At 49.2% G+C, this 25,730-nt stretch overlaps 1 protein-coding gene across 1 annotated transcript in view; it reads right to left on the reverse strand.

Annotated features, from left to right (window-relative positions):
* Window positions 1-14,553, reverse strand: part of Pkp1 (plakophilin 1) — a 47,801-nt gene extending 33,248 nt beyond the window's left edge. Inside the window, exons 1-2 of the mRNA XM_021168142.2 lie at window positions 14,189-14,553; window positions 4,321-4,427 (exon numbers count right to left, since the gene is read on the reverse strand). Coding sequence (XP_021023801.1) covers window positions 4,321-4,427; window positions 14,189-14,390 — 309 coding nt within the window. The 5' untranslated portion in view covers window positions 14,391-14,553. The remainder of the gene's footprint in view (window positions 1-4,320; window positions 4,428-14,188) is intronic.
* Window positions 14,554-25,730: the final 11,177 nt, after the last annotated feature.

A 25,730-nucleotide genomic window follows, 5' to 3' on the forward strand; every position in this document is an offset into this window, starting at 1 on the left:
AGAGGCAGAGGCAGAGGCAGAGGCAGAGGCAGAGGCAGAGGCAGAGGCAGAGGCAGAGGCAGAGGCAGAGGCAGGGGAATCTCTGAGTTTGAGGCCAGCCTGGCTTACAGAGTGAGTTCCAGGACAGCTAAGGATACACAGAGAATCCCTGTCTCATAAAACAAAACAAAACAAAACAAAACAAAACAAAACAAAACAAAACAACATAACACAACACAACACCAGCAACAAAGATGGGGGCTGGAGAGATCCTTCAGCGGTTAAGAGTGCTGGTTGCTCCTCCAGAGGAGCCTGGTTCCATTCTCAGCACTTATATGGCAGCTCACAACTGTCTGTAACTCCAGTTCTGGGGATCTAACACCCTCGCATAGACATGCATACAGGCAAAAACACCAATGTACATTAAATAAATAAATAAGTAAATAAATCTTTTAAAAATTATTTCAATTATGTCCCAAATAGTTAGCGTTTGTATTTTACCTCCTAAGTTTACTATGACTTTCCCATTAATGATCATTGCCAAGTGAAGAAAACTTGAGTCTAGGAAGAGAAACTATGGCCGTTCCCTTCCTTCTCCTGTTGGCATTAGACTCTCCCAAGGAGAGAACTGGCTGAAAGGCTGGGGAAGAGAGGAATGAAAGGGGTTGAATTTGGAGACATCTTGTGAGTTCCTCAAACATGGATGCGTTGTTGACACATAGAAATCTATGGAGATGGCTACACTCGACCTCACAAAACGTGTAAGTCCCTAGAATAAGGAAGACCAGTCTTCCAGGTGAGCGGGTCGTAGGTCAGGGATCTAGGGCACCACACTCTTAGGCATCTGTGGGACCTTCAGTGAATCATTTATCATCTCTGGACCTGAGTTTCCTACCTGTAAAATCCACTGGTGCTTTGTCTGTCTGCTGGTCTGGCTCTGAGAACTGGGATGGGCACAGAGTCAGCCCATCTGAGATGTCAGGTGTGGGGACATTCTTTGTCTCAAGTCACAGATTCCTCCTTCTTCTAGAGGCCTGTAGGACTCTTGGGCCTTAACACTGTCTTGCAGGTGATATTTTGTCTCTGGAGAAGGCGGCTGGAGTGACCCATAGTCAGTAGGGTGATGCTGAGGCGAATGGTTTGCCTTGGACCAGTCTTTTCCTTAAGCCCCTAGATGCTTTTTTGTATGTCAGACTCACTTCATACCCTTAATTATAAGACTCTTTATATTCAGTTTCCTAAAACTTGTAATATAATTGGTCATTGATAAAACACAAAAGATTTTTTTTAAACTAGAAGGCTGTTGATGATTCAGACTATAAAGTAACGCTACTAATTTCAAATTATAGTTACAATTTTCTTGTAGAATGTGCCTATTCTATTGCCTACTCTATATTTAAAGAGAATATTTACTCACTAGGGATAAAGCCTTAGTTATTTGAGAATGGTGAGATATTTTGGAATCACAATCAACTCTGAAGAATGAAGAGCTCAAAGCAGGCAATACTGTGTTTGATGTAACAGGATCTTAAGGAAATGATATTGGTACCAAGATGGCTTCTAAGACACACGGAAAACAGTTTCATTTCAAAACATCTACAGCTTTAATCCTAGCACTCAGGAGGCAGAGGCAGGCGGATTTCTGAGTTCGAGGCCAGCCTGGTCTACAAAGTGAGTTCTAAGACAGCCGGGGCTATACAGAGAAACCCTGTCTCGAAAAAAAACAACAAAACAAAACAAAACAAAATCCCCAAAACAAAAAAACAAACAAACAAAAAACGTCTACAGGCTCTAGAAACATTTGAGCAGGATGCTGGTGTCATTCTCCAGCACAGAAACCACTGTCTTTATTTCTGCTGACCTTTGCTTCTCCCAACTTGACTTGAAGTTCACTGAGGGCAAAGTGAGTCTTTGCAGTATCATCTGCAATGTGCGTCACATGATGCTGTGCCCTGCAGTCACTCAATGCCAGCTGGCTGACCTACTAAATGAATAGGATGTATCTGTAGGAAATGGTCCTTCACCAGCCCTTAGCAACTCCTGAAAACATGCTGACAATGCTCATCCAGATGAGCCACACCCTCCTCCCGTATTCCCTTCTTTGGGCTGCCATATTGGTTTCACAAGAGGGTGGGACATACAACATTCCATGCCAGTTGTATCAACCATGGGAAAAATCCCACAGGCACATGGCTTTCTCACACCACAGATCACTATTGCTGTGTTTCCCACTCTTTTCCTCTCTCAATCTGGACCCCATTTGGTTTTGCTCAGTGCGTGGCTGATTATACGTCTGGCTCCAATATCAATTACTCTACTTCCTCCCGACTCAGCCCCCTCCCTCTGCCAAATCCTCGTGTGTGCTCAGCTCTTCCCCGTTCCCATAGCCTCTCCTGAACTGAGAGGAGACGGGACAAGCCTCAGCAGCTACCCTGTCATGAGTCATGTCTGCAGTGTTGCCAGCAAAGGAGTGAAGAGGGTTGGGCCTTGGGGCTCGGGGAAGAAAAGGGATTTTCAGTGGTTGTCAGAAAATGGGCACAAGGAGATGTGGGGGCCATTTGGGAACATAAAAGGTAAGCGAGACAGCTAAGGATTGAGTTAATTATAAGAACGTGTTAGAAAGTCATGGGCCATATGAGGCATTTTAGAAACACCTCCTCCCACATTTCCATGGTTACACTCTTCATTTGATAACACAGTTAATGTAGCATGATAGTTACACGGGAATGAAGTAGAAAAACTGGTAGTATAAGTCTCATTTTGTGGAGGGGAAAACTGATACTCAGACTTTACTATTTTATCCAGAGTCTCAGAGGAGAGTGGAAACAGCTTAGAAAACCCTAAGCTCTAGCCTGGGCACACAGGGCATGATTAATCACTTGGATCAATAGGTCCAGTTTTTTGCCTTCTGGAGGCTTTACCCAACCCCTTTATTCTGCATCATTAGGCGTTTTCCGCATCTTTCTGGGCATCATCACCCTTTGTGTTAAAGCTCTTTTGAATCTACGAGTGCTCTGCAAATTATTTCAGTTTGATCCTCTAACTTTGTTATTCTGAGAGTGACCACCTATAGAAATGGCCCAAAAAAGGACAAGAAATGAATTTGTAGCGGACTGAGTTCCTGCATTTCTTTTGTCTGCGATCCACAACACCCATGAGAGATACAGACAAAGAAAGGAAATCGAGCCATCGTTAAAGAACCCAAAATTCACAAACTGCCCACTCTTCCTGCACAGGACCCCAGGACCTTTAGCAACTTGGAGGTGCATCCGTGATCATTTGTTCAAAACAAATGCTGCTGATCCTGTATCCCTAGAAGACCCACCCCAGCTCTGCTTGGGGGTGGGGTGGGGGTGAATCTTTTATCCTGGCTTATTCAATGTTTTGGGAGCTTGACAAAAGGATTCCCAAGGACAACGCAGGTTAATGTTGAAATTAGCAAAAATAAACAAAAATTGTGGAACTTGAGGACTCTGGGAAACCTTGGGGGCTGCATAGCCCGATATCCCTGGTTCTGGAATATCCGGGGATATGCTGATTCACACGACTGTATCCAGAGCACACAACACAGTGCTTTGTATAGAGCTCAGCTCTGTAGGTATCTCAGGAAATAGACAGGTGCGTAGAGGGGAAGACAGAGCCAGAACCAGGATTAAAGGGTCTAGAATTATCTCCACCTACTTTAATTTTTTTTAAACCTTGAGAATTTTCATCTGTTTTTTATGCATATTACTTCATTTACTCTTGCCAACAAACCCAAGAAGTCTTTGTTATATCTGCTAGACTTGTGAGAAACTTAAGTCCTGGAAGTCGAACCCCAAAGACACAAGCTCAGTGAATGGCAGAGCTTGAATCTGAACCCAAACTTCTCTGACCAGGAAACCCAAGCAAAGCTTTATTCCTAGAAGGCCAGCTTTGCAGAAGCGTCATGTTCTCCTGATCTCAGGGGATTTCTGGGCACTTCTTTGATCACCAGTACACATGAAAAGAGAAAATACTTCATGACCCCCCCCCCCCCCCGAAAACCTCTGTCTACAAAGAACCAGAATACAAACTTCTCATATATCCTGATCAAATCAGAAAAATTGGGAAATAAACTCTTAAAAAATGCTTTCTCTAAAACATTCTCATGGGATACTCAGAAATACCCAATCAGCACTAAAGGAGATTGCACATAGTCCCCTCTGAGGCAGTGGCTAAGCCAACAACCCAGATTGCAATCCTGACTGACAGACTGAAGTCTGCATTCCTCTTTTTGAGCAACTAGTGAAAGCTCTCTCCATCGGGAACCCCAGGCCATGCCCACAAACGTTCTAGATCTTTCATGATGGAGTTCCTTACCGGATATCCCCACGAGCCATTCCCTGCCTGGAACTTGGAGAAGTAGCTGCTTCTACTCGTGGTGCCGTAGTTGTTGTAATTGTCAGCCAGCCCATCATACATGGAACCTGCAGGGCAGAGAAGGACGGTTAGGACAGGGATGATGGTCATCCATCTCTGCTCCTGTGCTCCCTGCACACACAGCCAGGTCCACAACTTCTGTGGAGGGAAACTGTCTGAGTTCCTGCTGAAGAATGGAGACTGGCTCATCATCTGATGGCCATGCCACCTCTTTCCATATCCACCATACCCATGGCCCACCAAAGAACCACCAGCCTGCTCTTAGACCCCCCTGGGAGACATTGACACCTACAGGTCAGGAGCTGTCCTGGAGAGCCTTGGAGGACAGCAGTTCCGACCCAGGGGATCACAAGTCCATGCTCCACAAAGAGGAGATGCCCACTTGGGGAAGGAAGGCAAGATCTCGACATCCCAGGTTCAGAGCTTCAAGGTCAGAGCCTCACAGCAGTGCAAACTGTTTAGAGTCCGCTTCTGTCAGGACTGTGAATTCAAACCTGAGCCCAGCCCCCACAGATGATCTGGTAACCTGCCCCTTCCTTCTCCTCTGAGGTCCCCTGGCTGGTAATCGGGGAACAATGATCAACCTCAAAGGGCCAGTGAGGATTAATTAATGTTTTCACAGTGCTTGGGGACCCACAAATGACAGGCTCTGCGGGAGGACAGAGTGTCATTAGGGTTATTAGCGGCGAAGTGGCTTTGAATCACAGAAAGCAGGCTGGGTCTGGGGTTTGAGTAGGAACCCATCTTCCTTCTCTTTCTCAGAATGGCAGGAGGGGGGGTGGGTATTACAACACAGCCTCAACCTCAAGCAAGCTGGTCTGTTTGAGATCCTAGTGTCATGAAACATCAGTTGCAGTGACATAGCATTGCCCTGTGATAAATCTCTCAAAGCCAGGGTCAAGGCAAAGGCTTCTTCAGGAAACCCCCACTGAGCAACCTTGCTCAGAGCAAATCACTCTGATCTCTGCTATATCCTGCTGCTGTACCTGAAGTCAGTGAGCCACCTGGTGTCCTGCTTCCTTGGCTACCTTGGAAGCTCCAAGACAGACAAGCCCATGGTTCTCTGGCCATTGTATCCATAGCAAGGCTTGCTCACACTCATTAAATGTAGCCTCTGGAAGTAAAGGCGAGCAGGCAGGTGAGCGCCTTCTGAGAGTGGTGCACATTCTTTCCCTCGAAGGTGATGTTTGGGATCCCCCATCAGAAACCCTGTCTAAGGAGGAGGGCTGGACCTTGACCTCCCTTGACATTAACCCTTCCACTTCTGCCAAGCCACCCAGCTCTAGGTCATTTTTGGGGAACTAGATGGTCTGAATTGGGAACAAGAACAAGTGAGACGGTTAAGAATTGGGTCAGCATCCTGCCTGCGGCCACCTCCTCTGTCCCAGCTCGAGATCCATAACAAAGGGATTTCCCTTGACTCCAATTCCTCTTCTTCGAGGGTGGACAGGACAGGAATATTGGTGGTGGTAGTTTTCCCAGAAGCCTAAATATGCTAAAATTGGTCCTGGCCTGGCTCATAAACTCTCTCTGGGCCTCAGCTTCTTTTTCCTGTAAAAGTCTCCTTCTCTGTATCCTAAATGGTCTATACACTTTGAGAGCTTCATGGCTACGGAATTATAGTGACATATGCCTGATGCATCCAGAGAAACTTCTCTAAGATAAGGCTCAGCTTTCATGGGCTGACAACTGAGACTGATCCCGCCTTCTCTGCCTCCTACCTCAGGATTGTCCCAGAGGCTTTCTGTCCATAGAGTCCCCAAAATCCCACCCCATAGGATCCAGGTCCATGCCTTCCCCTAAAAATGAAGTCTTAGGATTCTGCCCGGTCCACAAAGCCTCTGACTCACTCCCAGCCCTCTGCAGGTTTGCTCCTGACCCCGTCCAAACTGCAGCTGCTCCTTCAGACAAACCGTGTTGCCATAAGGAACAGGAGGGAGCCTATGGACTTGGTCACTAGAGAAGGGGGTCCTAGCCAGGCACAGATGCAATCAGGACTCCAAGGAGCTGACGTCCAGGTCTCACCCGCCTTGATCCAGTCTGTGTCTGTCATCTCCTCTAAAGCTTGGCAGGCCAGTGTCTGCTTGGCTCTCATCTCTTGAGCAGGCATTTCTCCCCAAAGGGCAGGTAAGGGTCAGCCAGCTACTTCCAGATGGAAACTCTGGGGTGGTGACAGATACTTCAACAAAGCCCCGGGGAGGCCTCCTACTTTAAGAATAGTCTCCTGGAGGCTCCCACCCAGGCCTCCACCCCAGCGAGAGAGAATCTACCAGCGTGACCTGATCCCTGTAGGTCATATGAAGCTCCTCGCCTTCCCATACCCTTCCCCAGCCTGGCTGTCCTCTTATACATCCTCCAGGCGAAGTAGGAGCCATGCCACAGAGGCAGAAATGGACGCATGGACACACGGACAGATGGAAGCAGAGGAAGTGATGCTCTCTTCTCCCCAGAGCTAGTCCCCATGCCTCCAAGTGACTCAGGTGAAACCCCATCCACAAATGCTTGTTCCTTTCAGGCAACCCCGAAGGCACCCTTCAAAACCTATCTGCAATTAGGGAGCTGCCTGGATCCCTGTGAGAGGGAGGGAGGCAGCCTTCTCTCCTGACTCCAGGGTGCCTGGATGGTAAGCTCTGCCCCCTAGAGAATGAGTTCTACAGCAAGAATGCAGTGCTCCTCTGCAAGCGTAACCATGACTGCTCACTCTCCTCCTGGTCTCTCCACTTCTACAAAACTCACGCCTGGGAAGCCTATCTTGACTAGCCGTACCCCCATCTGCTGCCTATACAGCTCATGCCTGTACTATCTCTAGGACTGGACACTGCAGGTACCTTTACAAGGCCAGAATCTTAGCTCTGTTTTCCTAGGCACTGCTCTCTTTGTGGCTTGGCCAAACTGGCCTGAGCTGGACATTTTGGGGCCACTTTTCCTCCCCTGTCCAGTCAGCCAGTCCTGTGGGAAAAGGTACTCTGGTACCTAGAGGCTCAAGACCCCCATTTCATGCCAAATGAGATTAGAGTCTTAGAATTCTATCAACCAGGGCCTCCTCTACCCCAAATGTTCTTTGAGGGTAGTGTTAGCTGGAACAAGAGAGGAGGCTGTATGAAATTACAAATGCCCAAGTCCGTGTCCTTGAGAAAGATCCTTTATCCTGGGTGTGGAGGTAAAGGGAGGACATCTGAATGTACAGTTACCCCTCAGAATCATACTGTCCATCCTGACAAGCGTCTGCCCGCCCACTCTTCTCTACATGGGTTCACTTGCCATGAACAAAATGATGTTGGCTTCTTGGATGGCTGGCAGCCATCTCCACGTGGGCAACATCATCAGGACACAGCTGCCTACACACAGAACCCAACACCTTAGAATATCAGAGTTCCCCTGATCCACAAACAACATGAGCTCTCTGTCTCAGCCCCTGTCAGCGTAGAATTGCACTGGGTGGAACCGTGTCAGACAGTGTACTGTGCTCCTGTGCAGCTCCCCCAGTGCTCATCTTCTGTTCTGTGCCTTGGACGAAACTGGCTGGCTTTCGTGTGTCATATGGGCAACCCAAGCTTTTCGGGCTACAGAATCTTTGAAAGGCAGGTAAGCATGGGAGGGGCAACTCAGCCTTTTCCCCTTTCAAGCTTTCAAACAGTCACACCCACAGCACTTGAAGCATTCTTTCTCTTCTCGAGCCAACCCCCTGTCTGCATTTAATACTCTGCACAAAAATAAGCTACAGATGTTTCCACCTATCTCTCTCTCTCCATATAAATATATGTGGGTATGTGTGTGTGTGTGTGTGTATATACACACACATAATTTTATTATTTTAAAAATTTATTTATTTTTATTTTTTACCTATACATCTTTTAATATTCCAAACCTCTATCACAACAGCATGAGACCTGGGTCCAATGGCTGCACTTACTCTATCTATGTTGACTGGTACATTTCTTGGAGTGTGGGGTCTGTACGACTGTGTGCATGTCTATGTGTCTGTGTGTCTGTGTGTCTATCCATCCAAGCACCTATTCATGCTCTTCTTCCAGAAAGCTGGGGGCTCTCTAAGCAAGGGATTTTGTACTTAAACTAGAGACACCTCACCTCCGTCCCCAGGATAAGCTTCTATGTCACAAAGATCCCCAGGACAAGGCCTGCCTGACTTAACAGGCAGCCCTCAGGGTAGACGGCACCTGAAATGCCTCCATTTCCCTTCTCCCAAACCTCTCCTTTGCTAAGCCGGACTCGTCAGAAGGAAGCTCTATCTGTCTCCCGTACGGCTGACACATCTTCCTACTTCTACGCCCAAATCAAGCTCATCTCTTCCTCACTATAAAGATCTTGAGAAAGAAGCCTATAATCTTTCAGCTTTGAAAAGGTCCTTACCCACCCCTGCCCCAGAGCTCTCTTCATCCATGGTACTCCACAAGCAGACACAACAAGAGGAATTTAAATGAGGCAATAGAGAGAACGTCTTGGAAGACATATTCGAGACACTACCCCTAAGAGATATTCGAGAGTGGGAAGGAACCCCACTCTCCCTGTGTGAACAAATGATCAAGGGTCCCAGGATGACTTGTGTTACTCTGCTCTCTGAACCTCCCCCAGGCCACAGGGAGCAGGACCAATGCTTCTCCTCCTCTGGCATTCTCAGGATCCCAGGGAGGGCGAAGAGTTCAGTACAACTTCATCAAACACTCTCTGCTGTGGTTCTTGGCTTCTTCCTGGGCATACAGCAGAAAGGCCCACACATACCATGCTGCCCTCATTAGGCACCCTCTCCCCAGCCTCATAAGGCTCCTGCAGACTTTGCTGAGCAATGGTTAAAGCCAGCTCTGATGGTACCTGTTCTATCTGATAGGACCTGTGTGGCTTCAACTGAACCCACAGCTCAGGTAGAGCCCAGACCCGTGTTGTTGAACAGACCTGGTATAGATAGTGTGGTGGGTAAGCGTAGGAAAGGGTTAGAGGGGAACTCAGCTGTGGTCAGGAGTAAAACCCATCACGTCGGAACCACTCCTCTAGGGGAGCAAGAATGAGTGAATGGCATGTCAGGTTCAGTCCTTGGGCTGGTCCGACATGAGTGCAGGGTGGGGACTGGGATCATAATTCTGAACTTTGATATATGGCAGAGTCAGCGAATGAAGGTTTTAGAGTGCCAGCTTTCAGACCGACTAAATCAGAACAGACAGCGGGGCCTAGGTACTTGTTTTCTAAAAATGGGATTTTTTTAGAACCTGCACCCAAGTTTGCGATTAGGTGACGAGAACTTTAATTTTTGTAGGCTAGCTAGGATATTTACTAGAGAGACGAAACAGTTAGGAAGTCTTCAGTCACTTTGAAAGACAGCCACAGGCAGTTTGGGCAAAGTCTTTACAGAGGGAGAGGATTATAAATCTATTTCCAAAGGGCACAAAGCACTTTTGATATGCTCTTACCTAATTCACAGCTGCAGAGACCCAGAGAAAGGTACTGACTTGTTGGAGACTGCATAGAGGAGAATAGTAACAGCCAAGCTGGGCTCCTGCCACAGTGCAAGCTCAAGGGGTGGTGTGTGTACATGCCTACGCTATGTGCTAGTGTGTATTTGTACATGTGCACGCACGAGATGTGTTGTGTGTGTATCTGTGAATAGATATGTATAACAAATGCATTTATTCATATGTGGAGATATATTCATAATGTAAAATACATGTATATAGACATATATACATTGCTAAATGTTTACAAGTTCATGTGTGTGGTGTTTGTATGTATGTGTGTGTATATATATATATATATATATATATACATTGTGTATGAATATTGTCAAATGTGCATATATATGTATGTGCATATATGTCTATCTTCATGTGTATTGTAGTATGTGTATATATGTAATTGCACATGTCCATGTGTATAGAGTAACTGTATGTCTACAACATATATATCCATGTGAAGAATGTATGTACATGTATACAACACACATGCCATACCCCATCACAGAAGCACTTTTCAGATTCTTAAGCCTAGAATAAATGGCATGCTAGTATTTGCAATTTGGGCAGGCAGCCCCCCACAGGGTTACCTGGCAGTGTGGCCACCGCTCCCATATTCTACCCTCCAATATATTTTTACAAACTCTGCCAGGGAGCTGAGCAGAGGACAGGATCCAGGAAAACAAGCAGCACTTACTATGAAACGCCCTGGGATACTCCACATTTTTGCATGTGTTGTAACAGGTCAACAGAAATATTGGCTAAAACCCCAACTTCAAGCCAAGATACATGGTAAAGAAACAGAATTGGTTCATTTGAAGTTTAATTAGTATGTTTTGCCTCTGGAACACGCTTAAACACAAATGCCCTTTAGCATCTCTCATCTCAGCTTGGTGCCTGAGAAAACAACCCCACAGTGGTGTCTACCTGTAGTCCGTGGCCAGGACAGGGCAGCTTTTAAGGATGGAATGAGCAGAACCTTCCTCTGGCAGGGATTCATGCTGAGACACAGACAAATACAAACACGCAAGTCACCAAAGGCAGGGCCGCCCAAGGCTGCCCTTACAGGGCACGCAGGAGTGGGCATGAGACTGCAGAGCCTGAACAGGCGGGAAGCTTGGAGGGTTAGCAGGCACCTCCTCAAATCCAGCCAAAACCCAGTCTCTGCTCACGGAGGAGTAAAGGTTCTGTCTTTTAGTGGGAAGTACCCACTGAAGGGAGAAGGAAGAAGTTCTGGCCCGAGATGGGGATTTAGACGCACAGACAGTTCGTTAAGAAGCCAGCACCATGCGGTTAAAATGCTGGTCATGGTAGATACTTTGGAAGAAGCAATAGAAGAAAGCTCCTTTTACGAAACTTTGTGTGTGATCTGCGTGTCGTGGTGGCTGTTGTTGTGCTTGAATCAAACGAGATATGGGATAAGTTGAAGGGAGAGCTTCCAGATGCAGTGTACCCATCTGAAAGGAGACTGTCAGCTCTTTACCTTCACAAGACAGCTTGTTATCAATAACCACAGGAGTCTTTCTCACCCTTAGAAACATCAATACTCCCCAGTAAAGATCTCTTGCTGAACAGATCTCTCTCTCTCTCTCTCTCTCTCTCTCTCTCTCTCTCTCTCTCCCACACACACACACACACACACACACACACACACACACACACACACACACACCAGTTGCTTCTTATTTCCCACATCATCAGGAAGACATATACCTGGCACTCTGACACACAAAGGAACACCCTGAGCATATAGGAGAGCTACTTCATGGACATCCCTTGAGTAGATAGCAACCTCCCTCTGCATGGTCTTATGGCCCTCTTGGGGACTTCATGACAAAGTTGAAGGATCTGGCCTCCCACGAATAAGGAGAGAATAAGTAGATACATACATTAAAATGGTGCTAGCTTCCTTATCCGGCCCTTAACAGCTCAAATTTCCCTTCCTAAAGAGAAGGTGGTAAGGGTGGGCCTGACGGATGAGGGTCTGAGGAAAAAAAGCCTCTTCTAAGCACCAGGGCTATTGGTAAGTTTTGCCTGGCTGTTCACCAGGGGCACAAGGAACAGTGGCCATTTTGCCGAGCAACCCCTTGGGTGGGGCCAGCTTTCTTTAGAGTGTGGGTTCTAACAAAGAGGCTCTGGGTATGAAGCAAGGAGCTCCAGACCCTACCGAAAGCAGTGTTCTGTTCCAGGAGAAGATTATGTGAGAATTCAACTGTCCAGGGAGCAGAGACCTTCCATGGCTGCCAACTGATCTCTGCCAACATGGAAAGCAGGCTCCTGGCATGGAAATCACCAGGAGAAAGAGAGTGCAGAATGGCTGTGCAGTAGACACACACTTGGGCGTTTCAGATGAAGAGGACAGAGAAATCTGACGAAAACAAAGCCAGATAAACCAGCTGCACCAGCTCCAAGTGCCCCAACCGCCTATTCCAGCTGGGAGAACTGGCCCCCTTTGGGAACCTCCCCAGAGGCTGAGGTTAGAGCAGACACACCCACAGGGCCAGTTCCAGGAGAGTTTCTGGACAAGTATGCACTAGGAGGCATCAGGGTCAGCCCTAAGCCTTCACCTGGATGAATCCCCTTGGGGGACCTTTGGTAGAGACATCATCAGATGGCTACCCACAAAGCCCAAGCTAGAAGCAGCACTTTGAGATGACAGATGTCAAGGAACACCCTGATAGGTTAGGGAGAAGGGATGTTTGGGCCCTGAACCCAGGTTTGAGATTTTCCTGGCTCTAGGATCTGGAAGCTGAGACAGGTAGAGCAGGGGGGAGGGGGTGGGAAGTGGGGGGTGGAAAGGGACAAGGTTAGGCATTAAGCAGAGAGGAGTAGGTGGCCTTAAGCTGTGCCCTGGGCTGTGGCTCCAGGAGGCCCTTTGTCACTCCAAACCTGCTTTCAAATGAAGCAGTGACAAAGGCGGTAAATAAAAGGGGAGTTAAGCAAGGGAGTGCGCATCTGTTAGGAGAGGTGCCAGGCGCCCAGACAGGGGCAAAGGGCACCGGGAGCAGCAGAGCTTTTTGGTGTGGGAGGTGGCAGAGTGTGCCAACAGCCATTTTCTCTTCCTTAGTTCTACCAAGGGATCACTAGGGAACAGAGGAAAGAGGACACATGCCAGGGGCAGAGAGTGTGGGCCTGCTGGCACGCTGAAGGGTTGGCAGAAGTCTACTTCCTTTGTTTTTTCCTGTCCCTTTCCCCTATCGCCCTCCCCCTCCCCCAGCCAGGTCTCTATAAGCATGGCTTGTTTGACCTGGACTTTTATTAGCATTTTATGCCTTTGGTTAAATAATAAAAACAAGTTTTGCTAATGATATTTGTTAACCAAAGGTTAGCATATTTCTTACTGGGAATCCTTTGTGTGAAAATTTCACTCTAAAATTCCCACCTGTAACACCTTGTCAGGTGCACTTTCCACCTTCAGCTTCAGGGACCTAGTTCCTTTCTCCTGGCCTCCCCCAAACTGAGGCTTGTCACTCACACACCAGGTGGTGGGGCAGGGGTTGGACAGGACTGGAAGCCCAAACTCACTGTTAAGAGGGCTCAGTTGAGACTGGGAGTGGTCCCCCCCCAATCCATTTTGGGTCCGGTTTGACACTATTTTCTACTTAAGGTGGGTCGGGAAGGGGGCTCTGTATTAAGGATTAGAGAAAGAGAGCGAGCACTCACACCTCCTTCCTTGGTAAGAGAGAACTGGCCCCATGATAGTCTCTTAGTCAGATTTGCATCTTTGGTTTGGTTAGAGACTGTAAAATATCAAGGGATCCCAGGGACTAGTGTGTGTGTGTGTGTGTGTGTGTGTGTGTGTAGAGGGCGCTCCCTGACCCCCCATTCCATAATGCCTCTCCTGAACCAAACTCCATCACAGTAATTGAGTTGCTCCCTTTCCTCCTTCAAACACCACCTTCGCTAGGGTTATTGTCTCTCTCCTCCTGGGCGCAAGTCCGGTTTTGACGATTGCGAAGCCTGAGGAACGTGAATGAGAGGATGTGGAGAGAGGTAGGCGAGAGCACCCGGGTCTGAAACTTTAGGACAGACACTTGAAGATAATCGGAGGCTGGTGCCCCTGAAGCAGGACTGGGAAAAGAGAGCCATCTGGATTCAGGAGTTAATCCCAGCTGTGTCCCCCAGTGAGCTACCCATCCTGACCCACAACGTGCCATCAATCCCCAGCAGCAGGCTAGCTGGGGGCGGCGGGGGCCACCCTGTGGCAATGGCCTGACTGCTAGATGTGGGCACTCTTCACAGACTCCGTCAGAGCGGGCTGACATTCAGTCCCCAACAGGGCGACGGAAGCGCGGCGGGAGGGACGCACCGTCCCAAGGGCGCCGCGTGCGCCCGCGCGCTTTTACCTCGGTTGGAGTGACTCAAGGTGGACGACTGGGAAGACTTGGACTTCTGCCGTTTGACGGTCATCATCACTTGCTCCTGCACGCGCTGCCTGCCCGACGTGCCGGTCTTCATCTTTTGGTCAGAGGGCAAAGCGAGCGTGGAGTTGTCCTGGTCCTGGAAGCATTCGTACGCCAGCGCAGTCTTGAGCGGAGAGTGGTTCATGGTGGCGGGAGGCGCGGGCCAGGGGAGCCGAGAGTGCGAGTGCGGGCCAGGGGAGCGAGAGTGCGAGCCGAGCCGGGGTGCGAGCGAGAGCCTGTTCTCCTCTCAGCGGCTCCCTATGGCCATAGAGCGCTGGTCCGCGTGAGGGCTCCCGGCTGCTGCTCCTGGCGCCTCCGCCCCGGCTCGTCCCTCAGTAGGCACTGGCCGGACCCGCCCTCCGTCAGACAGGATATACCACCCCTGGCCTGCGCCACCCACTCCGCAGGCCGCCGCTCAGACGCGAGCTGCAGGGCACTGTGGCTGCCAGGAGGGCGCTGGGGTGTGTGTGCTGGGCGGCGGGGGAGTGCCCGGTGTGCAACGCTCCCAGGCTCGTCCTTCCTCTCCAGGTGACGTCCAGGGGAGACGCCCCTGGGTCCTGCTGCTGCTGCCTCCAGGAGAAAGTGCGTGCTCAGCTAAGGACCAACGGTGGGGGTGGGGGAGACACCTCTGTCAAGGAAAAGGGAGCTCTTCTAGCTCAGTTCCCCCTCTCCGCCTCCCCTCGCCCCCTAGAGCGAAGCAACCCTCAAGCACTGAGGTCATGTCAGAGACCAGCCCTGTTCCTTGGGAGCTCTCGGGCTAATGGATGAGGGATCTTTGGCCACTGGCCAAAGAGAGGCCTTTAGCTTGAAGGGAGTGAAGTCAGGGGCAGGGGCAAGGCAAGACTTAAAAAACAAAACAACCCACAAAGTAACACTCACATGTGGATACACCCAACACAGAAATCCTGTCAACAATGGACCTTCTCTGAAAAGGCATGTACTACCCCCACACCAATGCCTGGCGCCCAATGGGTGGGTATCCAATGAGAAGTTGAGATAAACATTAACTTGAAACCTACTCAGACCCTTACTGGAAAAACTCCCTACTATGTGCCCGGGACTGTGTGTGTTCTCCTCTATGTGCACACAACCTTGGGATGTGTGGGGGGGATGTTTCAAGCACGTGGCACCCTCCTGAGCAATGGAGGGTGCCACAGCAGGGCATTTGGTGTGCGACAGCAGCTGAGTCTTAAAAGCTCTTTGATGGCAATCTTTCTTAAAGGCATCACACCCTGCTTTACCCACTGAAGCTATACTGGAAATATCTTATGCATTTCTTGATGCCTCGGGTTTCTGGTTCTGGGTATCCATCACTGATGTGCGCAGCCGTGACATCTTGTCAGCTTAGGCTGAGGGTCTCAGTGACTGAATGCTGTTGGTCTTGCCTTCAGGTGTAGCTGTACCTCGTTGCCCACAGGAGTCCTTTTCTGCTTGCTCCTTTAATCTGCACAGAAATCACAAAGTAAAACTGGTTGCTACTTATGCACCAAGGAAACTGACTGCAACCACATGGATGGTTGTCACCTCTCTTCCAGAGAGGTGGGTACCACATACAGGCAGCTCGGCTGTTCCCCAGTCGGCAGTCACGGGAACCACCTGCACAGCAGATTGCTATAAAGCAGACCTTAGCTTCCTCTAGAAACAGTGGTATACTTGAGGGTTGTGTTCTTAAAACAAACAAACACACAAACAAACAAACAAACGAGACAGATGTGAGCCCAAACATGACATTGTTAGTGACTAAAGTGAGACACCTTCAATCCATTGTCACCTCTCCACGTTTGAGAGTCTGCATCCAGCCACAGACTGTTGTACAACATCACAGCCTGGTCCCACATGTTAATGGTAAGAAGAGAGGCAGCCTGCTCCCGGTAAGTGACAAAGCCTCTCTTCTAACCAGGCCTGGTGGCTCCTGGGCCACTGCTTCTCCTTCCCACTACCCAGCCTCTCTTAAAAGTCCTATAAAATAGGCATTAAATGCTGTACAGATCGGTTCCACGAGGGCCCAAGTGTACTATAAAGTACACACAACAGCTTATAAAAATGCAACTCCATTATAGCATACACTTGGACTCCTGGAGACCTAACATGTTAGCCATAATAAACCTTAATTGAGTCTTTAAATAATGATAATTCTGCTATCTTCTGTAATACACAGGGCCCTGAAGCAGGTGATGGGGTAGCTCATATTCTTATGAAAATCAAGTCCGTGGAAGCCCAAACTGATTTCCTTTAAAAACCACTTCCGGGTGTAAAGTTCAATTTGTCTAGCTTCTGCTCTTTGATTTGGATATTGACATTATTTTTTGTCGCACCAATAGCAATAGGAAGCATCTGCAGTATGTTCCTACAAGCCTGTGCTTACAGACAGGGCTACGGGTCCTCTCTATGTGGCCCATGCCATCCTTACAATGATCCTATGATCCTATGATCCATCACCATCACCATTTCTTTTCAGATTCGGAAACTGAGGCACTGTAAGTTTGGCAGAACAACTGGGTCCAGAATGTGGCAGTACTTGGCTGCTTCCTTAAGATTTCTTTATCAAGCAGTGGGCTCTGAACCCTTTCAACGCCTTGGGGATATATATATATATATATATATATATATATATATATATATATATATATAACCACTCTGAAAGGTATTATTCTTCATGCTGCAAACACACTTAGAAGCTGAGCCAATGGTGATGCCAAGGTCTCCTGTGCTATGAGAAAGGAGAAAGGAACGTTCTAGTCTCCCCCCGAGGACCAGAGGAAGGAGGAGTATTCATCTATCCCCACCATCTCCCTTTCTCTTAGGTGAGGTCCTAGCTCAGCAGCTACACAGAAGAGAAGGGAACCCTGCTAAGGTGCTGAGTGGTGCTGGGGCAGTGCTGTGGCTCAAGCGAAGTTCTACAGCATACTTCCAGGAGACTGTTGAGCGCACATCTGGACGGTGAGAGAATTCTGATGGTCCATTTGAGTCTGGAAACTGAATGGTCTGTTCCTGGGAGAAATTTATCTTGACCTAATTATTAAACAGTACAAAAGCAGAATTGCATCCTCCAAGTCATTGAGAGAAATGAGTAAGAATGGGCCTCTAATTTTGTTTGCCACTTGCCTCCGGCATTAAACTGACCCAGATTGTGAACCTCAACACTCAAGACTCCCTCCCAGTCCTCATGAGAGCAGGACATCTTGTGGCCTTGGTGGAATCTGAGTTCATTTAGGCAACAATTGTGTACTGCACAACCACTTAGTGTGTGATGGGGAAGCCCCAGCAATGGAGGATGGCCCAGGGAAGGCTCAGAGGTTTCTTGGGATCTTGCTACTTCTAACAGGGATAGGTACAGCTTCTGCCTACTTGGATTCAGCCCTACTGGATGAGTGAATCACATCCACTTGTATATCTCCTCCTACAATCTAATACAGAATCCCCAGGGATAAAGAAGATGGGATACTCCTGCTCTCTGGGCTCCTATGCTTGTCAGGGTGGTCCCTCCTTATCTACCCCACCTCTCTGTATCTGTCCCATGTTCTAAGACAGTGGCCATGGGGGTGGTTCTGCTCTCAAGCCTTTTCTTGCTGAAGTCTTTCAGCTATATAGCAGGTGCTTCAAGCGCTGTCCAACTCAGGTCTCAATCTCCTTGAGACATCCACGCCACCTCTTCCCTAACCTAAACGTGTGTCCTGTCTTATCCTCCATCCCTCTTCCAGCTTTCTGTTGCTTTCCTGTCACTATGCTGATGCCTGTTCCCATGTAAGCTATTCCCCCTGCACGGAGCATGCTCAGTCAGGCGCTTAAGCACACTGAGTCCTACCTAAAGTGAGCCAGATGCCACACCAACCCCTGGAAGTTACACAATAAGAAGCATCCAATTTGCATCTCACAGGGCTTACATTCTAAAGGGATCCATGAGGGCAAACTATGAAATGAGCTAGCAAAATGGCAGCAAGTTATATTTGGTACCGTGTGGGAAACACGAGCGGTGATAGACTACAGAGAGACAACTGTAGCCCTCCGGGACAGAGAATGTCACAGGCTGAGACCTGCAGCACCAAGGCAGCTGTCTGTCTCTGGTGGAGCTTCAAGCTGACTCTAGCATACCCTTGGGACCTGTACATGAGTGACAGGGAGGCAACAGGCTCAAGGTGGGCAGGCAGGCAGCACCGCTCTGGGGGATTGTCTATGGTAGCTGTTACTTTCATCAATTAAAACTACATGACATTTAAAACTCTGCCACATTTCAAGCACCTGGTAGCCACACAATCGATGGTGGGCACTATACTGTGGGAAGAGCTGGATTCTGTAACTCCTGTCTAGTTGAACTTTCTAAGAGTAAGGAAGAGCCGTTCACAGGTGTTAATCAAGGCGGTGACAAACCATCCTACCTCGGCCCCCATTGCAGTTCATTCCTGTTATCTGTGAAGAGTAATTCCCAAGCCAGATTCAGTCTCCTGCCTGGAGTCCATTATGCCTCCCTGTCCTATGCCTTGCCCGACTTCATGAGACCCATGGGTCTTTATGATCTTGGACAGCTTGAGGGAAGGACGCTGCTGTTCATCGCAGCATCCTCTGGGTCCACATGCCTTATGCTTGTTTGGTATGAGCTTCCATCTTGCTCACAAACAAGCCCAGATGCAGACCCTTCCTGGACTCCTGAGGCAGCCGAGCTCAGTGCACCACAAGTCTTTGCCTCAACCGAGCATGCTCACCTCCCAGCCCGTGTCTCTGCGTGTCTGTGTGAACACAAGGAGACTGTCTTTTTCAATTCCAGGGGGACATTTATTCCAGGAACCCAGAATTTGTTTAACTCATGTTTTATCCAGAATTTCTCAAGAAAACCCCATCTAAGAAGTTATTTCAGCAAGATTCCAATAAATCATGCCTCCCAGGAACCCTTAGGAGACTCTTTCAGAATTCTCAACCTTGGCTTCTCTCAGGGTACCGGATCAGAAATGGACCAGATTTTACCTTGATTCATGGTTGGCCTGGATGCTACTTTTCAACAGGCTGAAGGACCACTGGTCCTGGAAGATATAGGGGCATTCAGAAGTCTTCTAGCCATGGTCTGGGAGATGGGAGAATGGAGAGAGCCTAGAAAGAGCAGGAGCCATGCCCACAACCCTTTAGCAAGCCCTCCAGTTGGAGGGAGAGAGCATATGGCCAGGGCTAGAAACTAGACATATCCCTGTAGGCAGACACACAGCCCAGCTCTGTCCTGGAAGAGCCTGGAGGCAGGGCTGACAGAGGGAGGAGACAGGCATCAAGGGGCTGGGCAGGAGGTCCTGGGTGAATCTAGGGCGTCCTGGGCTAGCCAGCTAAAAGGCGAGGCCAGGGTGTACACCGAGGGCTCCTGGGCTACCAGGACTGTCTCAGAGCTGCCCTTCTGGTCTCTCTGGGTGGGGTGGGTGGGGCAATTGCCAGCAGGGAGGGAAGATGATGAATGGTAGCAAGGCTTCAGTCCAGCGCTGACTGACAGCCGCTGTCAGCACTAGACTTGTCCTGCGCCCTGCCCTTCTGCCAACCCAGATTTTACTAGTTCCTCCTAACACGGTCTTCCTGAGGACACACCTTCACTCTTGCCTCAACCTATAGATACTCTCCCGCTCTGTGATTCCCTGGTGGACCTCAGGGTTCAGTCATTTCCCCCACTACCTGCCTCACCCAGATGCCCAAACTCATTTCAGAATAGATGCCAGGAAGGACCCTGGAAAAACAAGAACAGGGTTCTAGAGCCAACAGAACAATGTGTGCGCCACAGCTTTGCCACGGCTAGCTGTGTGACCTTTGATAAGCCACTCAACCTCTTGGTACCTCAGTTTCTTCACTGGTAACATCAAGTAAGTCATATTCCTCACAGGAATCTTAGAGCCATTAATACACACACACACGCACACGCACACACACACACACACACACACACACACACACACACAAACACTACAAGGAATGCTGTAGGTATGTAATAGGAAGCACACGGGTTTAAGAAGGGCTTGCCTCTTCCTCCTGTAGCATCCACCTTCTATCTATCTGCCAGTTTCCCACAATACCCAGCGCCAGGTACACTGCTCAGGTCCTTGCTTCTTGATGGCAGGTCCCTCAAATATCCCCTTCCGCCCTGGGGCAGGGCCATACTGTCTCCAGGGTCCACTCATAGCCTCTTTCTGACTGTCTCTGCCTCTTGTCTTTGTCCCTCTTAGAATTAATTCTTTTTCTATCATCAGTGACCTGCCACTACCCGTGGATACTTGGGAGGTGTAGGGGCCCTCTGAGACCCAGAAAGCCCTTTGACTTATAGAAATTGGCAAGTTGGCATGGACAGGCCTGGAGGGGTAGGCTTGTGTTGTCATCCTCAGTATCTGGCCCTTCTTCCTCCAACCTCAGGGGCACTGGTCTCCCTCTCCCTTTTTGGTAGATAGTGGGGTGAGGATGGGATGACAAACTTGATGCTTCAGAGGCAAGGAAGAGAGTAAAGTGCCCAGAACAGGCCTGAACTGGGAAGTGCTGCTGTTATAATTTTCTTGTAATGTCTTAGCTGGGAAAGTTGCTAGTTTTCAGGAGGTGGAGCCACAGCCCATGGTGGGAGTTGCATGTGGTAGGAGCGTGGGGTGTGTGCCTGAGAGCCCAGCAAGGCCCGGTGCTCTTCTTTCTGTCTCACCGTCACCTGCCCAGTTCCAACCCCAGGCCTGCACAGCTTGCTGGTGATTTGATGAGTAACCTGCCCTTGCCTGCAGACGGCAGCCACACCCAAAGCAGCTGGCACCCCGCATTTCTTCTGCTCTGAGCTGCCGGTCAGGCAGCCTGCCAGGCCATGGATGGGCACTGGTGGGAGCCAAGACACTCCAGCACCTTAAGCCAGGCTAAGAATCTGCTGAGTGTCAAAGCCTCCCATCTGTATTGCCCCATCCAGCTACCCAGGGCCTCCTGTGGAAAGCCAGGCAGCTTATTCAGATCACCGGGAATAAGCCACAGCACCTCCCCCACCTATGTTCAATAACACCCAAGCTGTGGGCTGAGACTAAGGGTCTTCCACCCACTGGCCCTGAGTAGGAGCCATGACTGTTCATTATGGCTCTCTCTGCCAGGCATAGCTGCTGTTGCACTAGAGCCCACCAAATCAGCTCTGTCCATTGGGCTCCATCTCAAACTACCCCACAGTCTTCAATTCCTTCACCCTAGAGACTCCCTCCCTCCCTCCCTCCCTCCCTCCCTCGCACAAGTCTTACAGCACATTGCCAACCCCTGTGCCCACTTTGGCACATCACACTCCCCCTTCTGTGCACTCTAAGCTCTCTGTGTCACCAGTACACCCACTCCTGCAGTCTGGATACTTAAATGGCTTGATAAATGCCGAGCTAGCCAGCCTGCATTCCATTCATATGTTCTGTTATGACATCCCTGTCACCTGACCCCATGTTGGAAAACACCCACAATGGCCTTAACCTTAGGTCCTGCTGGAGTACACAGGCAGGCTTGGACCTATTTTGACAAGGCGTCCTTGAGGATTTGAGGGGGGCCATTGTTACCCTAACCTGCCAATCCTCTCCAGACTCAGGGCTCCACTGTCCTCATAGCTACTGAGGGAGTAGAGTAGAGAGGCAGGGGAGCCGAGGAAGGGGCTTCTCACACCTTTCCAAAGCAGCATCTGGACGTGCTACCCACCTGCCAACCCTGTCCTTGCTGGCATGCTCCAAGAGCCTTTGCTGTGCCAACAAAGACCAAGTGGCCTCTATCACAAGAGAGTTTTGTCCCCTCTCCTACTCTCTTGGAAGCTGCTCAATAAAATGGAGCTGAGTGGCAAGAGGCATGAGCCCAGGATTCTCTTGTTGACTCCTGAGACAGCTTAGGCAACTATCCCAGCTCTATGACTGTGGAGCTCAGGCTGAGGGCAAGGAGACTACCGGAGATGGCTGGTGATGTGGGAAACAGGATTTGGAGAACCCATAGGATCCATAGAATACTGGAGAAAGCACAGAAATGGAGAAGGTCGGCTTGAAGCTTAGGGCAAAGAGTTTTGGTTTTATTGTTATAAGGGGTGACCATTTGGATTCTCACAAAGTGTAAGCGCATTCAGGACCACTTGTTGGTTCAGGTGCATTTGCCTGGATGTCAGTTTAGGTAACTCTCACCTCTGTTTAGTGCTTTATAGTCTTGGGTTCCTGTGCTGTGTCTCTTGGGATGTGCCCCTCAATTCCTTGAGAAGTTGCATCATTATCACACATATCCCTTTCCCTTCCTGAAGGATGAGTCTTGGAGAAAGACTGTGACTTGTGCAAAGCTAACAGTACTTAGTGGCAGAGCTGGTGTCTCAAGGTCCTTGATATGTTACCCTCCATCACACACACACACACACACACACACACACACACACACACACACACGCCTTAAGACATCTCGGAGAGGAAAGAGCTGCCAAAGGGCATAGACTTCAGGGGACATTTTAGTGGGTGGAGTAGTGTCCCTGACAAATATCAACATCCCTAGCACTGGAGCTTGTGAGCATGGTGAGTTTTAGAAAGGGTTCTTTGCAGGACCACAGCTGAGATCAAGGGCTTTCCTAAGAGAAGGGTGGATGGAAGCCTGAGCCATAGAGGGGACCACATGCAGATGGAAGCAATGATAAGACCTCAGTTGCCACATGGAAGGGATGCAAAAGCCACTGGAGACTGTAAGAAAAATGAAACAGAGCTGTAGATGGAGCTGACAAGGCCAAGCCCTTGATTCTGGGCCTAGGGCTCCCAGGAGTGGGAGAGAATAATTCCCTACTCTTCTGAGGTCATGGGAGCTGGAGCACAAGGAATTGATGCTCCTGTTGAACCTGAAACTCCCTGGTGGATAGCATGAGCTACTGGCCTCTCTCAGCAACAAACTCACTTGGCATGCATCTTGATGGGGACAGAGACTCATCACTAGGGATGGAAGGTGCCAGAATGACACCATCCCTCAGCAATGGCACAGTATAGAGACCAGCTCTTGTCCAGCACTAGGAAGTCTACCACTTACTCCCCTGCCCCCTCCCACCTCGATGCTTGGTTTCTCTCAGTGCTGAGAGAAGAATGATGCCCAGTGGCTCTCGGCAAACCAAAGCGGCCATGGAGACGTCACTTCTCTACCAGGAGGAATTTATGAAGGCAGTTACACCTCTCTGCCAGGAAGTCAGAGGGGCCTAGCCTCTAATAACTGCCAGTCTCTCAGCCTGACGGCCCGTCATTTTCATACTTTCCTACTTAATGGGATGTCTGCAGGCAGTCAAAGCAACACAGCCACAATTAAACACAACACAAGACATAATAGGACTTTGTCTTTCTATGGGCCTTTCATTGAGAACTCAGACAGCAGTCAGGCTCTGGGGAGAGCACTTGTTACTTTATAATAGGGAGACGGAGGTTCTGTCCAAGAGCCAGCATAGGGCCTGATCAAGTTACCCATTGGTGCATGTGGTTCTTAAGGCCTGTCTGGCCCCCCTGCTTGTCAGGCATATAGCAGAAATCATCTTTTGTTTGTTTGGTTTCCTTTTTTGGGGGGGGGATTGGTATCTTCTGAGAGATGACCAGAATGGGGTCCAGCCAGCCTGTCCAACTCAATGAGGTATGAGGACTGGTGGGCAGAGGTGGCACTGAGGTAGGAAGCATTGGTCTACATGGCCCTTTGTTCTTCATTTGACCTTATACAATGCAGAGTTCTGGACCTGGCTTGGCTACCAATCTGCTGTGTGACTTTGGACAAGTCGCTGGCCCTGTCTGAGTTTCGGTTTGCTTGCTTATAAAAGGAGCAGGTGGGAGTAGATGCTCTAAGTCAGTAGTTCTTAGATCTTAAGGTGCATCTAATCCCTGAGGAATCTTGTTAAAACACAGACTGCGGTGCAGCAGGTATGGGGCGGGGCCTGAGGCTCTGCATTTCTAACAAGCTCCCAGGAGTAGGCCATGCTGTAGGTTGCACACTTAGAGCAAGTTAGCTAATCATGGCCTGTAAAATGCCATCAACTCATTGTCACTGCCATCCCCAGGGTACTAGCTGGAAAAAAAAAAAACAAATAGGCTAACATGTGTAAGAGGACTTTATAAGCTGCAAGACCTTCAACAAACACAAAAGAGCTCCCATAATATGATTAAGGCTTTGTGCTCGAAACCAGAGGGCTGGGCCCAAGGTCAAGTCCTAACACCTCTCACAGGCTAAGGACTCCTCCGTGAGCATTTCACTCCACATGTCTGTGGAATAGGGGGGTGAGGTGGTGGGGAGGGGGGAGCATATCAACCTCACAGGCCTTTTGAGAGAGTAAGATGAGATAGGACCATTGAACTCTAGACGCAGGAGATCCTGTGTGTGATGACAAACATATCAGTTCTCCCCGGAGTCACGATCCAAGATGGAGGATGCAACAGTTGCCGGAACTTGAAGCATCCACCCGCACCTTCCCTTGCTCCCCACAACTGAACTTCATCTCCTTGGGTCCTAAGGTCTCCCATGGTGCTCCAGGATCCCCTACAGTTTCTACAGTCTTGGAGAGTAGACCTCCAGTTTCTCTGCCCAGTCCCCATGACTTTACTCCTGCAGCTGGAGAATCTCTGGCCTCTGCTGCTAACATAGTTGGGAGTGTAGCTGGCAGGGAGTCAGGGGGGATCTGCACTTCTTCTTTTCCCCTGGGAAACCACCTGCTGTCTGAAGTGTTTGAGGTTTGGCACAAATGATTGAGAGTTTCCATGGTGATGATAAGCTTGTGGGATTCCCCACAAGGCCTAGTCTCCCACCCGCTCTTGGCCTGGGAGATGCATCTAAGGGTCTTCCTCCAAGATGTGGCTTCTCCCTTCTGAACCATCCATCCTAGCTTGAACCATTTGCAGGCAGAGTCTGTGGACAGCCAAAAGCTGCAGTGCATAGCCCTGTGGAGAGGGCTTAGGTACTGCCTGTCTTCCAACCCGTAGCAGTGAAGTCTGGTTATGTCTAAACAGAACAATTACCCTAATTGCTGTTTGTGCTAATTATCCTGTCATCATTGGTCAGACAGTAGGATAGCATTACTCATTCCCATGGCCGTGGAACAGCAGCCTGCTGTAGGGCCCAAGCCTCTGGAGAGGTAGAGCCAGAGTGTAGACCCGAGTGCACGGTCCGTCCAAGGCTCCAGGTCCACCGTGCCCCACAGTAGGCTGGGAGGCTTTGGGTGTGATTAATATGTCTTAGTTTCCAGGTAGGAAGGTTCAGGTTTGCTGATGCGCAGATTTTATATAATATACTTAAATGTGCAGGGAAGGGCAAATTACCATATTATTCATAGTTCTGATGATGATGACGATGGGGGAAAAAACTCAACTTTCCTGTTTAAAGTAAGTAAGGGATTATTTGTAACAGTCTTGTTTGGAACCACTCTAAGTCACTGTGTGAGTAACCAGTTCAGGACTGTTCCTGCCTAGCTGATGGTTTCCTGCCCTGCTTCCTCCTGCCCAGATGAACTCTCATGGAGAGTGCTGTCGGGGGATTCTGTCCTGTGCCCTATTTTTAT

Source organism: Mus caroli, chromosome 1 (assembly GCF_900094665.2).
Source record: "Mus caroli chromosome 1, CAROLI_EIJ_v1.1, whole genome shotgun sequence".
In the NCBI taxonomy this organism is placed as follows: Eukaryota; Metazoa; Chordata; class Mammalia; order Rodentia; family Muridae; genus Mus; species Mus caroli.